The following is a 16,897-nucleotide window of genomic DNA, read 5'->3' as shown; positions in this document are numbered from 1 at the left end:
GAAATTCTTGTACCTCATGGGCTCCGAAATTTTACTGGCTGTGGTGGATGAGACTCGAACTCTCAGACCGCCACCCCGCTGCAGGCGGCTCCATGAACCAAACAACTCAGTGATTCCCCACTTGAAACATTGTAGACCAGTCACTCCATACTCCTTGAGCAATAACCTTCGCCCAATAAGTCCACAAATGCGAACTCATTAGCTCAAGCTCATGCACTTTTCAGCTCTTACAAGATGCTCTCTTCTCTCTCGCCCCTTATTTCATCAAAACCACATCTTTCTCGTCGTCTTCTTCAGAGTTTTCACCATGGTCTGGTCTGCAATCACGGAGAGACAGCCCATTAAACAAGAACCGGATGGGCCACAAACACCTCCCTCGTCAATTGATACCAAATGGACCTCATTGGACTGTGCTTCATCTCTTGCATAACTCGGTGCTCTTGTTGTTTCTTCTAGTGACCCTCTCTCAAAATCCACAATTGAACATCTTTATTTTAGTGCTTACGAGTTTTGTGTTAGTATGGTTTATTTATCAGTTACTTCCGTTGAACTATTTTCTAGCATCACGAAGAAGAGATATTTTTGTGTGCATTAGTGCAGGCATAGCTTTGACATTATCAAGTTCATGTCAGTGGGACTGGGATTTGTTGCTTTCAATTTCAACAATTGTTGGAAAGTTGAGGATTCACTTTCATTTATGCTTTTCTTTTTTCTTTTTTCTTTTTTAATATGGGTGTTCGAGCTAGCTTGCACGTACCTCAACTAATTCAACGGGCCCTAAAGTTAACAGCTATATAAGCCTCAAGTGGCCTTGAGGTTTGTGATATTCAAATTGATAACCTATAAGGAGCAAACTTAGAATCTAACCAGTGAGTTACATCCCTCTGGATTTCATTTATGTTGTTTTTTAAAATGCCATTAGCTTGATTTTCTCGCAAAAAAAAAATGCCATTACCTTTGGATGTTCTAGAAGTAATTTGGGAGGGACTTGATGATTTATTGATTTGGATATTACTTGTTGGTCGAATTGATAACCAATTATTATATGTGAAACTTAATTGTGTTGAGTTGTTGAATTGGTGGTTGGATTCTTATGGTGATTTCTAGGTATCCCAAAGAAAATTCGAGCTTTTAAAGATTTAGGCTTCCATCTTAATGCTTAGTAAATGCTTCATAATCTTTTTCACATTAAAAAAAAAAGCTAAAAGATTTCAATGTTTTACCATGAAACAAGATTTATTGCACTGCAGATTGCTACAATGTAATAATATTTTGACAATCCACGGTAACTACCAATGAAGTAAAAATTGAAGGACAAAATAATCTTTCTACGAGGTTCATTTGACATTATCAAATTAGTCAAGGGAAAATCACTCTTCTCTTATTGGATAATTGGATATTTTGCTTTCTGATTTTTAAGAGTTTGTCTTCTTTGAAGTAACCTAGTCTCATAATTTAGGTCATGGGTTTCAAAGGTTGACCTGTTTTGATTTTATTTTTTTAATTTTATCTTTTAATATAGGTTATTAGGCCTTCAATTCTTGATTTTTCTATTTTTTTTAATGGGGTTATCTTAATTTCATATCCCAAGTTATAGGTTAGTCAATTTAGCCTCGGTTGACATAGTTTTTTTTTTTTCAAATTTTTTAATAGATTTTTTTTAGTTTCGCCTTTCATTATTTAGTTTTTTTAAGAGTTGACCTTCATTTTTTTATTCATTTTCTTTTATACAAGGTTATCATGACCTCACAAGAAAACCTCAAGTTTGGCATATTGACTAGAGTCATTATAATTTTAGCTTATGCAAGCGAGGAGCTACATCTGATTTCAAGCATAGTATCTTTTTAAGAATTTGTCATTGATAGGCCCAATAATCAATCCATTCTCATTGATAATTCTGTAAGCTCCATTGGTGTAGACTTCTTGAATCACATAAGAGCCATCCCATTTGGGGTGGAACTTGTTGCCCTTGTGTTTTGACATGATTATCGAGTGTCGTACTGCCAAGACAAGATCTCCAATTTGGAATGAGCAAGGTCCCACCTTTTGTTGAAAGCTTTATAAAGTCAGGCTTCATAACATTATAATCGTTGTTGTGCTTCAAGATGCTTTTAATCCAAAGCTTCAAGCTCTTTGAGGTATAGATAGACACTGTCTTTATTAGAAAGTCCTTCTTGGATCGCAATTCTTAAAGATAGAATTTGACATTCTAGTGGAAGAACAACTTCAACCTCATATGCTAAGAAATATAGAGTAGCTTGAGTTGGTGTTTGGAATGTAGTACGATAAGGCCAAATTGCTTTTCTAATTATATCATGTCAATCTCTTTTAAGGATTCACCACCTTTTTTAGAATATTGCATAAGGTCTTATTAAAAGCTTCTACCAAACCTTTAGCCGTAACATTGTATATATAAAAGTTATGTTGTTTGAAATCGAATTGTGCACACAACTTATTCATGGCTGTATTGTAGAATCCTTTTTGTTATTAATTATGATATATCTCGATATCCTATAATGGTAGATGATGTTTGTTCGAATGAAGTTTACAATTGTCTCTTTATTGACCTCTTTTAATGTTGCAGCTTTTGTCCGTTTTAAGAAGTAATCTATTGCAGCCAATATGTAAAGATACCCTTCCAAAGCTTTTCGATAATGGTGTTATCACATCAAGTCTTCAAGCATTAAAGGGCTAAGGGATCAAATGAGCATGCAATTCATAACTTTGGCATTTTCTAGTATAATCTATGCAATATTTCACCATTATAGGCCAACAGTACCCTATTCTTTTCATTTGGAAGTGAAGTTTAGGACCTGATTGGTGCGCTTCACAGATTCCCGAGTGTGTTTCTTCTAGTGTTTTGTAGCTTCTTCTTCTTCGAGATAACGCAAAAAGACTCCATCAAAAAAACATCAATAAAAAGTGTCTTTGAAGTATATGAAGCGAAAAGGTCTTCGCCTCATTTGTCTTACAGCTCAGGTCTTTAGTTAGGTTATCATGTCTCAAATAGTCAATAAGCGATTGAAGCCAGTCTTCTTTTTCAATCTCATAGACAAAAAACTGCTTTCATTTGTTCTTTCTCTTCCACGTCATGAATTATTGGTGGAATGATCCATGTTTGACATACGATGACTTTTATTTCCTTACTGCATGATGCTAATGTTGACATCAGATATGCTAAGCATCGGCTTGCTTATTCTCTTTTCGTGGTACATGTTCTAAAGTGACACAATCAAATGATGTCATTACTTTTAGTGCATGCTTGTAATATGGAACGAATTCTGGCTTCTTAACTTTATAAAATGAGAGACGTTATCTGATGTCTAATTAAGAATTCCACGCATCTCACTTGATTTTTGTAGTGGAGTTACTTGTAGCTTCAACTTTGAAGCAACCTCTCGTACCCCTATTGCATTTGAAGTTGATGTCAGCATAAGAGTTTGCTTAGTTTGTGCATACAACTCAGTGATAGATTTTGTTTTCAATTACGGGGTTGAAGAATCTTCAATGGTATGTCAGTGAATTGAATTAGTAGTCTTGTTGCTTTTGAAAGCTACAATGGTGATCATGTTCTTCCTAGTTTTCACTGAGAGTTTGTTGAAAATTCTTTCCTAAAGGGAAGAGATGAGAGGTAGAGAAATTCTCAGTGGAGTCACTAGAAACACTACCAGAAAATCAATAAATACAAACGAAAATACTGAGGGAATATTTCTGTCAGTAAATTAAATTTGTAGACATAATTTTAAGCACCTGAAATTAAATAAGCACACATGTACAAATATATGATTTTATTAAATATATGACTGGGTACAATCTCTATCTAAAATATTCTTTCAAAAGAATATGATAACCTCTGATTCTTCCCTTGAATTTAATATATGGTGACTTGATTTATTTGTGAAATCAAACCAAGAATTGTGCTTTGCAAGAACTCAAATTAGGTGTATATTGCGAAGCAAAATTTAGTGATTTGATACTTTGAAGAGTACTTTTGATTTGTCTTCAAAGTATTATTGAAGAACTCTTACGGGGTGTTTAGACTTGATCCAACAAAGCTTTGTTCTTTATAAACTTTAAGCATAGATAAAAGAAGCTTGAGAGCTTTTGAGAGAGCTTCATTACTAGAAGAGAAAGCTTCTTTGTTTAAAGAGCTTGTCTTGAAAAAAATTTGTATGAATTATTTTTGTATTTGCTTTCTAAGTTGAGTCACTCTTTTATAGAGGTTTGTAGGGGCTTTAAGTTCTTTATTGGTTGATATTTATTGATAAGATCTTATATTTATGATAAAATATTTTGAATATCTCATTTCAAGTGTTAATTTTTTATTAACCAAGAAATATATGAAAACTCATTTATTTTTCATGTTATTTATTTCAATTTTATTTTATCTTTTCATGTAAAAATAAAACATAAACAATGTTAGCCTTTGGTAATTTTAATACAATATGAGATCTGGGTTTGGTCTAGATTTTTTTATTGTAATGTTGTGTTGTACATTTGTATTTGAGAATTTAGGACTAGAGCGACTACAAAAATGGTGTATATAACGTTTGTAGCACTGCAACCAGCCTCTATACCCGTCGAAGAGATGGATCCTCTGGACACCGAAGTTCGGGGCATCCCTGATGACTCAGAAGAGATAGAGCGGGGGTTGGTAGCTGTCAGTAGCCCAGATGTGGGGAGACCCCGATCTCCATGAGGATGACGATTGGGAAGGGGTTACCCCAAAGCAAGAATTCGACGGTTCCGGTCACCCGTCGCGGACCACCTGAAATCAAAGAGAACTGGCTCCGGAATTGATGAAGGCCCCCATTCATGTCATGGAATGGTTCACTTCTCAGATACGTCGTTGATTTTCTGATTCAACTGAACATACCTTAGTCATGTAGTAGTTTTCTTGGGTACTATTATTCTCAGTACTCAGTAGTGGTTTCTGTTTGTAGATTTGGATTCTTCATCATTCTCTCTTTTATGTGTTTTCTTGTTGGGTATTGAGTGGAGAGTGAGGAATTTTTTATAGCATGATTCATGAGATGATACATGTGCAGATATGATATAGATTTTCCTGTGATTTTGGACTGTTTGTGAATCTGAGCTCCAAGAATATGTTTGATGTTATCTTTTTGTCTCCCATAATTTCTAGGAACTGGTGCTGATTATCATCCGTGGATAACAGTTATTGTTGTAGAAGTGTATCTGCAACTTAAGGGTTACAAGCAGAGTAGTTTTATCGATAGATTTAAAGCAGAAACTTGCCTGTGAGGTGTCTAATATGTTCTGCTTTTCTAGGAGAGCATCAAGGCATGATTTAAAGCTCCTTTCTCATCTTTCTTGTGATCATCAAGGTTCCAAGAACTATCTTTCTGCTAAACCATCCCTTTGTGTTCTTCACACCACCAAGAACTAGCCACTAAATATTCATCCTCCTGAGCTTTTAAAGAGTAGGACAACATTGTTTTTTTTTTTGAAAAATAGGGCTGTTATTAAATTATTAATTGAAACAATAGGCAAACTCGAACTCCAAATTTATTGCTAGAATATGTTAGACAGCAATACTATATTTTAGTATTGAACACTAGATCTGACAAAGCAACAAAATTATTGATGGAGCTCCCATTTGGTCCAATGGCTTTCTTTGCGAGTTGTTGAAGTGCTCTTATGTTCTCCCTCATTTTCTCCCCCGAGTCTTGTGAAAGAACTTTATCCAAGCTATTTAACACTCCATGCTTTCTAAAGACTCCATCCTCAACCTGGAGACCAATCTTCCACGCATCCTCTACCATGCGTCCATTGAGCCTTTGATCGCCAAAAAATGGCCTACAAATCATGGGCACCCCTCCTGCTATGCTCTCAAGCAAAGAGTTCCATCCACAGTGAGTTATAAACACCCCTACTGCTTTGTGAGCCAAGACTTCCAATTGAGGAGTCCATGGTACCAAAAGTCCCTGTGATGTGGTTCTGTCCAAGAATCCATCGGGCAAATGAACCTTCGAGTTGTCCTTCAGTGACCATATAAATGGCACCCCACTTGTCTCTAAGGCCTCAGCTAGTGCCACAAGCTCATGTGGTGGTGGTGTTGTGATGGATCCAAAGCTAAGATATGCCACAGAAGCAATTTTTTGTCTGTCAAGCCATGTTATGCAACCATATGTGTCTGCCGCTGGTGGTGCTGGTGAAATCATATTGAAGGGTCCAATGTTGAGAAATTCTTTGAATCTAGACTTGAAGTCCCTTGTTATCCTAGGGTCTAGCTCTTCAAATGAGTTAATGAACACTGCAGCTGCTTGCGGCAACGCTCTTCCCATTTTATGCAGCATGTTTGAAAAGAACGATTCTAAGTTTCCGAAGAGTACCCCTTCTGGCAAATCACGGATTCGAATTTTGGACATTCCTGGAATCAAACTTAGCAGTTCATCTTCATGCCCTGCCACACCTGTATTTACACAATTAAATTGTTAGTTTCTCTCCCAAGAAACTAGGATCAATATTAACCAATGCGTAAGTTAATCTGTTAGGCAAGGTCCTGGAATATGGTTTTATATTGATGTCTGACATATATATTGTAGCAATAAAATTTAATTTAATTGTAAGTAGGTACCTCCAACTCCAAAAGTATCCCTGATGAGATCAGTGTAGACATGAGCAGAAAGTGAGGCAGGTCCTGCAGTCCAGAAGGGCAGCCAAACCACCCCTATCTCCTCCGCCATCTCACCAGCGAACCAAAAGAAGGCATCACTCACCAAACAACTCACCTTTCTCCCTGTCTCTGATACAGCTACCTCCATGGCCTTCTTGAAGCTATTAGGAGCTGACTTCATGAACAGCTCAATGTGCTCTTGAGGCTTCCCAGAAAACACGTAGCCCTCAGGGACACCATCCCACACGTCGTATGCTTTGATGTTCGTGTTTTGCTCGTAAATGGAGAAGATGGAGTTGTTGGACTGTTGGGTGTTGAAGAAGGAGAAGTGTGTGTTTGGGGAGGAAGTGGCGAGGCGGTGGATGATGGCAAGTAACGGAGCGGCATGGGTGGAGAAAGGGAAGGCAAGGACTGCAACATGATCAGGGCCGGGGGTGGTTTGAGGCATTTTTAGGATTAGTTGATGCATGAGTAACCATGTGCAATGCATGCATTTATAAGGAACGAAGGACGGAGAAGGTTGTCTAAGTTGTTACCTGTACTGTACGTGCCCAAAACGTAGCAGGAAAGTCAAAGACTGCTCTCCACAGGGAAAAGTTTGGCTGACAACATGTTGTCCATTGACAACAAATCACTACCACATGCCTGCACCCCCCAGGTAGTTAGATTATCATTGCTGACCAGCGGTTGGTTTCCTAATTCGTTAGAGATGGTAGCTGAGTGCTCAACACGCGTTAACCCCCAAGACAGGGCCGCTAATGTTTCCATGAGTTTGTTTCACAGTTGTTAAATTTAGAATGACTCGGTGAGTTAGGATAGAAAATCGGTATCCGTGTTTTAAATTGAATTATATATATATATATATATATATATATATATATATAGCAAAATGTAGTTGATATAGTTACGAAAGATAATTTAGTGGCTCGGTGAAATCGGATAGTCAGCTCCAAGAGGGTTTTTTTTTTTTTTTCTAAGAAAAAACATAACAAAATCATTTTAATAAAAATAATTAATTAAAATTGATTTAGTAACTTAATAATCCATGTTTTTAATTTTATTGATTAGTTTTGAATCGGGTTTGAAAATATTATTGGAAGGAATGACTAAGTCATTAATAGATGAAAATAAGTATACCAGAACAATTCTAGTATTCAGCTACTTAAAAAAGTTGAGTTGTATAACACAATCTATAAATAACTTTAGTATATTTATAATGTTTTTGTCATTATATTATATTTTTCTGTGTTCAATTTGATCGTAGCAATCCTCGTTTTCAATTCAATTCCATATTGTTTAATTCATGAAGATTTTTTTATTCACATCAAGAATATTATCAAGTTAAATATGTAATCATTTGAAATGATTTTTTGATAGGATAATTATTTGGAATGATGAGTTAAGTAGAGTGGCTTAAATAAATCTTATTATGTTTATAAAAACATTTAAAAATCATTGAAAACAATTTAATTCCATAGTCATGACCACAAGTTACTGAAAGCCCCATGCCTCAAATCATATGAGGATATTTAGACAAGAAAAAAATATATATGTAAAAAGAGATAAAAAAAAAAATCGTTATTTAGTTTTAAATATAATTAGGATATCTAAAACTGGTTTGGTGAAGTTTTATTTTTTAGATAAAAGGCTAATTCACTATCAATTATCTTAAAACCAACGAAATAATTTTGTCAGTAATTTGCAGTGATAATTACCGACAGATACTATTTCGTTCGTAATTCAGTTGGTATATACCGACAGAATTACACACGAAATATTCCGAATTAAAAAAAAAAAAAAAAGGTTCGCTGACGTGGAACTTTTTGCAGGAGATTTTACCGATGAAATCACCGTAAAAAAGATTCCATCGGTGATTTCATCGGTAAAAGTGAATATATCACCACTCTCCTGACCCTCTCCTCTCTTATTTTTCCTTCTTCTTCCCCATCTCAACTCTCCCCTCCTGAACTTCAAACAACCAGCCCCCAAAAACAAATCCCCCTCTTCTCAACACAAGTCATATTTCTTTAAGTTTTGTTGTCACAACATCCGTGTTCTGATTTATTGCGGATTTTATCATTTTTTATAAATAAATCTATCTTTTTTTTTAATTTTAACAATTAAATGTCAATTTTATTGTTTTTTTAGTATATGTATTTTGTTAGTGTATGTACAAGTTTTATTGTTATTTCTCAAACAAACTTATATTATATGAATGTATAATTTTGTACTTGTTATGGTTTGTTTTAGATTTTATAAAATTGTATTTGTTTGTAAATTGTTGAAACTTTGTTGAATTACCGAATTATATGTGTTGTCGTGAAATAATTAATAGTTTTTTTAACGGTTCCGTTTTAATTTTTATCAATGCTATTACAGAGTTGTAATTTCCGTAAATTTATATGTATAAATTTGTATGGACATTGATAATTGATAATGAATATTTATGAGAAGTTAATTAGCTTGTTGGATAATCTCGAGGTAAACCAATATTTTTGCAAATTTATTTACTTAACATAGTTAATTACTACATGTTGTCATCATAATTTTATATAAGTTTGATAGAAGTCACCCCAAGAATTGCGGAAGATGGATTATTGTAACGGAGTTCAGGGTTTTATTAATTTCGCAATATCTATTCCCTGAAATTTTACTGGAGGCGGTATTAAGTGTCCATGCAAGAAGTGTGAAAATAAAAAGTATCTGCATCTAGATGTTGTAATAATGCATCTTCTACACAAAGGATTTATGGAGAATTATCTGTGTTGGTATGCACACAAAAAAATATTTGTTTGTAATAAGAGCATAAAAGAAAGGGTGGTTAGGTCAACTTCTAGTGCTAGCAACGTGTATGGAGTTATAAATAACAACAATAATCCTTACAGGAATATGTTTATGAATGCAATGAGAATGAATCAAGGTAATGTTAGTCAATGTCCAATCGTAGAAGAAAAACCTTATGCAAATGCAGCTAGGTTTTTTTATATGTTGAAAGATTCTAACAAACCATTATGAGATGGCTGCACGAACCACAGTAAATTATCTGCAGTAGCACGGGTATTCACCATCGAGTCAGATCGCGGGTTGAATGAGGTCAAGTGTGACAAAATTATCAAATGGACGAGAAGCATTTTACCTTAAGGGAACAGACTGAAAGCGAACTTCTATACTGCAAAGTCCATGATAAAACCCTTCGGTTTAAAATATAAGAAAATTAACAGGTGTCTTAACTTTTTCATGTTATACTACCTTGAAAATACTGAGCTGACCAAATGTATGACATGTGGATATTCTCGTTACAAATCCAGAACTGGCAGGGAAAGGACTCTTATGGCATATAAAAAAAACTTATCTATTATTTTACAGTATGCTTTCTTATAATCTTTAATTGATTTCTTTGGATAATTTATTTCTAATATTCTTAATTTCATTTGAAAGAGTCGTTTTTATTTGATGTGATGTGAATAGAACTTAAACATATATGCATGAATAAAACAAATTTGTAAATATTTATTGTAAATATATTTTTTAATTAGAAATTTTTCTCAAAATAATTATTCAAATTTTGTGGATCATTCTGTCCAAAAGAGTAAAAGTAATTTTGTGGATCATTCTGTCCAAAATAATCATTCTGAGATAAGATTCTCATATCAAAGATATGTTATAATACTAATAATATATACTAGTCAATTAATTTTTTTAAGCAATTCGTGTTTTATTTATAGATATAGACATTAACGATATTTATTGGATAGAAACATAACATCATTTAATTTAAAACAGAGTATTTTAGATGAAAGATACAAGGGTATTTAGAAATATAGTAGAATTGTTTTTAAAGTGTTTTTTCATTTGAAAATATATTAAAATAATATTTTTTATATTTTTAAAAAATTATATTTAACATCAATATATCAAAATGATTTGAAAATATTAAAAAAATTAATTTAAATTTATAAATTAAGGGATACATTAGGGACAGAAAATGAGGTTTTCCTTTCCTTGCATCTATTGTATATGCTATAATTACTTCCACGAATGTTAATAGGTAATCATCGGGTCTTGGCCTTACTTCCCCTCTTGAATATTTATTATTAATAAAAAGAATTAAAAATAAAAATAAAATTGCACCTCGATTCTCTTGAGAATCTGATCTTGATCCAACAAGAATTTGATAATACATGCCTCGTACTATTTTCGTTTAAATTAATAAACATAGTTGAAAGAGTATCTCCAATCTCAATAAGCCTTTGAATTTGGAGGGGCATTTCATGGCAATCTCATTGCCAAAAAATCTAAATTTACAATTGAAGAATTGTACCTCGTTATTGCCCACAGGCAAACTAAATATACCTCAAAAAGAAACTAAAATCCCTTTGCCATGATCACTGAAACAATGATCCTCTAAAAAAATGTCTAAATTACAACATCATAATTAGTTCCAATTAAACGCTATCAACTGAAGAGAGCTGCGTACAGAAGTTGGTTCCAAGTATCCGGCAACCCAGGGAGACACCAGTGGCTACAGTCAGTGCCACCATGGTTGCCGCTGTAATGCGAAGGATGGGCGTCTTTCCGATATTGAGAAAGTAAGGTCACGTCTAGTAAGTAGACTGGTTTCTTAATCCTGCTCAAGACCTTGTTAACCACCACCCATTCCAACGGTGTCCCTGCCGGGTACCTTGTTCCAAAGAACGGTTGTGTCTCACCGGCACATGACTTTGATGGCTGCCACCAGTCCCTGCCCCTATTTTAAAAGGATCACGTCGATAAATACACTGACATAGCTGTTAACACATGAATCTATTTACTCTTACATTAGCATGTTTACTCAATAGTCATGTTCATAAGTATTTACATACATGTATATTAATATATTAATGTTATTATAGAATAATATAAATTATATTTTTGAATTTTACTTAACAACTTAAACTTTTAAATTGAATTAGTTTTTTAATATGGTATCAGAAGCTTAATAATCAAAGGATCATGAGTTCTCATTTATTTCATAAAAATTAAATACACGATAGTATGAGTCTATGCAGTTGTAAGATCAGAGAGTTTACACTTCAGAAAATACATGAGACAATAATATAAATAATATCTTAGAATCTCATCTAAAAGCTTAAGTTTTTAAGTTGAGATGTTTTTTTTAACATGATATCAGAACCTTAAAGACCATGTAAGTACGAGTTTAAATTTCATCATTCTTATTTATTTGATAAATATTAAGCATAAGATAGTATAAATTTATGCAAGTTTGAAGCCTAAAAAACTTTCATTTAAGATAATGAGTTGAAAAATAATATAAATAATGTGTTCAAACCTAAATATATAAATACGTATTGGTTAACATTTCAAGATGTAAATATGTATAATACTAAGAAACCTATGTTATTCTTCATTACCAGAATAAAAAACATAGTTAGAAAGTAAACCTATCTAATCAAACGAATAAAAAGAGTGGATGAACAAGAGAGATTTGCTTACTCGTAATGAGTGGGAGAAATGTCCTGGAAGAAGACTTTGGTTCGAGAAGGATCAACAAATCGGTTGACCCATCGAGCCCATGTGGTTAGTCCCTTGTAGAAAGCAATTAGACGGTTCATGTTTTTGTACAATTTATTCCCTTCTTGGATGTAATCCCATCTGCAAATTATAGAGATATTATATCACCCATGTTGTGATTTCTTTTTTATATATATAAATAAAATAAAATAAAATAATGAGAAAATATGAGAAATAGGGTCGAGTACATACGGCTGAGATCTTCCGGTATGAGTCCACCAATGCCAGGTGTTGAAGATCAACATGTCCATGCCTCGCCATGCCCGGCCATTGTGTATCGTGTCAAGCTTCAAGATCCGTCCTGCCTTGTTATCATTGACAAGATCTACGAGGAATGGTGTTCGATATAGTAGTATCGTGACTCCGTATTCCTGCTCAAGAGAGCACAGGCAAGCCCTTTAATTTATAGATCACTTTAATCTTTATTTATTTATTTATTTTTATAATCTGATAGTATGAATTATTAGGAGGGTGTTGAGGTATTTTTTTTTATATTTTTTAAAATTTATTAACACAAAAGGGTGTGCGTATTTTTGCCACATTGCAGAATTATCACTTGAAAAAAAAACCTTATAAAAAGGAAGGTCATGGATATTAAATTTTTTTGCGTGTTTAAAAGTGTTTTTTATTAAAAAATAATTATAATTTATTTTATTTTTAATATTAATACATTAAAATTATAACTAATGAAAAATATAAATTTAATAATTTTTTTAAATAAAATGTGATTTTAAAATATATAGACAAAAATAAGCTACTTTTAATTCCTTGAACAGTCCATTGAAAGTGCCAGGCAACTTGGCACGTCACAAAGTTTCTACTATCCCATCTGCAGGCCACACTTCAGATTTTAAAAAGTCAACTGAACTCCGAAGATTTTTTTTCTCAGAAGAAAATAACAAAGCAAGAGACAAAACAAAACTGTACTCCTCACTGAAATTTCCAACATGACAGCTATCTTTATTCAAAAATGGATTTGTATAAAACAGTAAAAAAAAAAAAAAAATCAAATCCAACGGTGTATAGTCATTGGCTTTTGCTGATATTGTAGTCACTCCATAAATCAACTACGCTAGCTGTTATCATTAAACCTTCAAATGACAGGTGATCACTTTCGATTAAATTTAGTTTTTATTTAAAAAAAATAATTAAATTAAAATTTTTTAAAAAAAACTAAAACCAGTTTAAAATAACCGGTTTTAGTTTGGATTCGGTTTTGCTTCTAAGAATAAAAATCAATTCAAACTGATTTGGCTAGGTTTTTTCGTGGTTTTTTCAGTTTGAGTTTAGTTCGATTTCAGACTTATAAAACCGAACTGAATTAGTCGTTTTTTTTAATAAAAAATTTAATATATTTTTTTATAGGTTTTTTTTTTAATTTAATCAGTTTTTCAAGTTTTTTTTTCATTTCTAATAAGTTAGTTACATGTATATGCAAAGAAAAAAAAAAGGGTAGATTTGTTGGAGTGATAATTAATTGGTTAGTGGGCTTTACTCAAAAGAAAGATGAGTATCCCTTGTAATTACATTTTAAATATAATTAAAAAAAATTAATTTTGTATTGTTATTTTTTTATATTAAAAATAATTTTTTAATTAAAAAATATTATTTTAATATATTTATAAATAAAAATATTTTAAAAAATAATTACTATTAGATTGCTATCAATTTTTCTTTAACTTTTACAAAAACAGTTTGAAAGGTTTAAGGGCATTTCTATATAGGGTAGGGAACAACATTCCATTCCAAAAGGCAAAGAAGACAATGATTCATTGGTTAATCAAGGACTTTCAGGTTACTGCTAAAAGAGTTAACTTTCTGCACTCACAAGTTAGTATTGGCTGGAAAAATTTTTTGTTTAAATATTGTGTTTTTAAAAATGTTTTTTATTTAAAAATAAAATGTTTTTTAAAAAAAAAAATATTTTTAATTTTAACATGTTAAATCAATTAAAAAAAACATAATTTAATGTGTTAAATCAATTAAAACACACCCTAAAAACAAAACAAAAAAATCCTAGATACTTCCAAACACTCAGTTAAATCTAGCTATTTTAAATTTGAAGCATTTATTACAGCACAAGGATAACATGAAACCAGCAAATTCACAGAAAGTGCCTACTACCGCCACCAATCACGCTCCTGTTTTAATGCTGAAAACGCCACGCACGCAGACCAACTTAAAATAAAGTAGCGAAAACCGGGGCTGGAAATAGAAGAATTTAATTGCAGCAATAAAAACTTTACCTTCTCAAAAAGGCACGGAGAAAAGGACAAGACATGCACACTGCTGAAGTGTAATTGATTGTTGAAAATTTAAAGCAAATCTTACTCCTTACTTACCTCAAATGTAACGGAAGAGAGACCATCCGACCTAAACACTTTATACTTCGAGTTCGGCACCCATGAGTGAATCAAACACGTTAGAGATATCCATTGGTTCGAACTCAGTGAGTCGCCCACGAACATTATCTTCTTCCCCCTCCATTTCTCCAAGAAATACAGCCCATTAAACCTGGACACATGCCGTCTTGCATTATTCCCACCATTAGTGAACATGAGGAGGGCACAAAAGAAGAAAAAAAACATGGTACCTGGGCAAATCACATGCAAAAGGTTGCCATCTGTACTTGAGATAGTAGCTATCATGGCGGCCATACTTTTGACAGTTGAATTGTGGATCTATGAACGGACAATTTGAGTCATAGAGAGGATATTTTGGATCGAAAACCCATTTTCCTCTGAACCAGTTGCACTTCCCAGCTAGCTCTCTGGCATTACTGGTACCATTGCTGAAGCTGAAGCTCAGGGCACTTAGGTTTGAAGCTTCTGCTGTTGTGTGGTGAGATATGAACAAGAACAAGGAGAGAAAGATGGGTTTGAAGAACAAGAAAGCCATCTTGATTTATTTTGTTTTTCAATAATTAGAAAATCTGTCGAGAGAAAAAGAAGAGGAGTGAAGAAAAAGTGTCCCAGACAAGCGTTTATATAATGTATGAGAGAGAAGGAGCGAGGGAGGTCGAGGGGGGAGCTCTGAGTGGGGAGGGCCTCACATGGAATTTGCCACATTATACTATAAATATTTTATTTCATTTCTGACGAAAAATAAGAAATCTTTAGATGAATTATTTCCACCGTCGCATGTGGGGATGGATACCATTCGATCCCCTGGCTTTGAAAAATAGGAATCATAACGAGTTTGATTCTGAAATAATGGGAAAAACAAAGAGTTTCTTTTCTGGTAGATGACTCGATGAACTTTTTCATTGTCCCTTTCTAGCTAATTTCCTGTGGTATAAGTTTTCTTTTAAGAAAATAAATATTTTTTTAATTTCTATCTTTTCTAGTTTTTTTTTTTAACTACTTGAATAGAATATTTTTTTTAATTCATTTTCTCTATTTAATATTGTTAAGGTATTTTTAGTTCGACATTTCTCCTAAACATTTTGTGTGGAGATGAAATTGGTGTATATAATATAATATTTATTAGTTTGGGTTTAATTTTTAAAAAATATTTAGGTTCATTTTTTTTTTTGCATTGTTATTAAATTTAAAAATACAATAGTTTTGAATTGGAGTTTATTTATTTATTTATTATACAATAAGAAACCCATTTATTTATTTTAGAGTGTTAGCATAAAATGTCACATTTCATAGAAAATTGGAGTTTAGGTTGGCATTGAAGTCATGAGAAAGTAGATCTTCAAATTAACAAGTGTCATTATAATGTCAGATCTGTCTAACTTTTGTCCTAATTAAGACATCATGGATGACCTCCCGGTATCCAATACTATTTGATTGCCATACGATTTTGCAACTCCTACCGGATTTTGTAGTTCAATGATTTCTCTGTTTTGTTCTTTTTAAAAAAAAAAATTAAAAAAAAAAGGTCACCAATTGAAACGGAATGGAAGGGACAAGCTGCATGCTGCTGTTGGGTGAAAATCTAACTAGTTTTAGTGGCGGTTCGATTTTATGTATTAAACATATTTTAAAAAATAATTATTTTTTTTATTTTAAATTAATTATTTTTTGATATTTTTATTATTTTAATATACTAATTTAAAAAATATTTTTTAAAAAAAATAATAAAATATTATTTTAATATATTTTCTAATAAAAAAAAATTTAAAAACTAACTATTACCACGTATTTAATCTTCTTTTTTTAAGGATTGTCCCTTGATTAAAGTTAAAATGGGTAAGAAAACCAAACCATCGTGTTGATTTCAAGCCAAGAATTAAAATAACGAGACAGAATAAATGACATTTTGTTTTTTCAATCAATCTCACCCCATTAAAAAATGATATATTTTTTTCCATCAAGTTTTTTCTTTCACATACACTCATCAAAAACATCTAAAAAACATTAATTTAATATTTTTCAAGTAAAAATTATATTTTTTTAAAAAAAGCACTCTCACTTAGTGCCCTTTGAGGTGCGTTTAAGCTTGTCTTTGCGGCGATGAATCCACCTCTGGTTTGCCAAGGAATTCAAGAACAAAGCGGAATTTGGATTACAATTTGCCAAGTCAAGAAAACCGGCCAAATCCTTTCATGGAGGAGGTCCTCTTGCCTTTAGTCAGTATACCCTACCAGACCAATGTAAGGATTTCTTTTTGCAGCTTTTTGGAATCGTACTCAAAACTCTCACTCAGCTGCCACTATCAACTCAATTTCTCCAATCAGTG

At 32.8% G+C, this 16,897-nt stretch overlaps 2 protein-coding genes across 2 annotated transcripts; both read right to left on the bottom strand.

Annotated features, from left to right (window-relative positions):
* Positions 1-5,509: 5,509 nt before the first annotated feature.
* On the bottom strand, positions 5,510-7,168 carry LOC118043647 (anthocyanidin 3-O-glucosyltransferase 7). The gene is made up of 2 exons (XM_035051679.2): positions 6,599-7,168; positions 5,510-6,433 (listed from the first exon to the last, which is right to left on the bottom strand). Exons 1-2 carry the CDS (start codon positions 7,125-7,127, stop codon positions 5,556-5,558), a joined length of 1,407 nt encoding a protein of 468 aa, XP_034907570.1. The 5' UTR covers positions 7,128-7,168; the 3' UTR covers positions 5,510-5,555.
* Positions 7,169-10,807: 3,639 nt separating this feature from the next.
* On the bottom strand, positions 10,808-15,265 carry LOC118043642 (protein trichome birefringence-like 39). The gene is made up of 5 exons (XM_035051674.2): positions 14,802-15,265; positions 14,551-14,722; positions 12,401-12,579; positions 12,131-12,289; positions 10,808-11,384 (listed from the first exon to the last, which is right to left on the bottom strand). The coding sequence occupies exons 1-5, from the start codon at positions 15,104-15,106 to the stop codon at positions 11,093-11,095; spliced, it is 1,107 nt and encodes a 368-aa protein (XP_034907565.1). The 5' UTR covers positions 15,107-15,265; the 3' UTR covers positions 10,808-11,092.
* Positions 15,266-16,897: the final 1,632 nt, after the last annotated feature.

This window comes from Populus alba, chromosome 13 (assembly GCF_005239225.2).
Source record: "Populus alba chromosome 13, ASM523922v2, whole genome shotgun sequence".
Classification (NCBI taxonomy): Eukaryota; Viridiplantae; Streptophyta; class Magnoliopsida; order Malpighiales; family Salicaceae; genus Populus; species Populus alba.
Note: the sequence above shows the minus strand (reverse complement) of the source record. Positions and strands in the feature narration are given on the sequence as shown.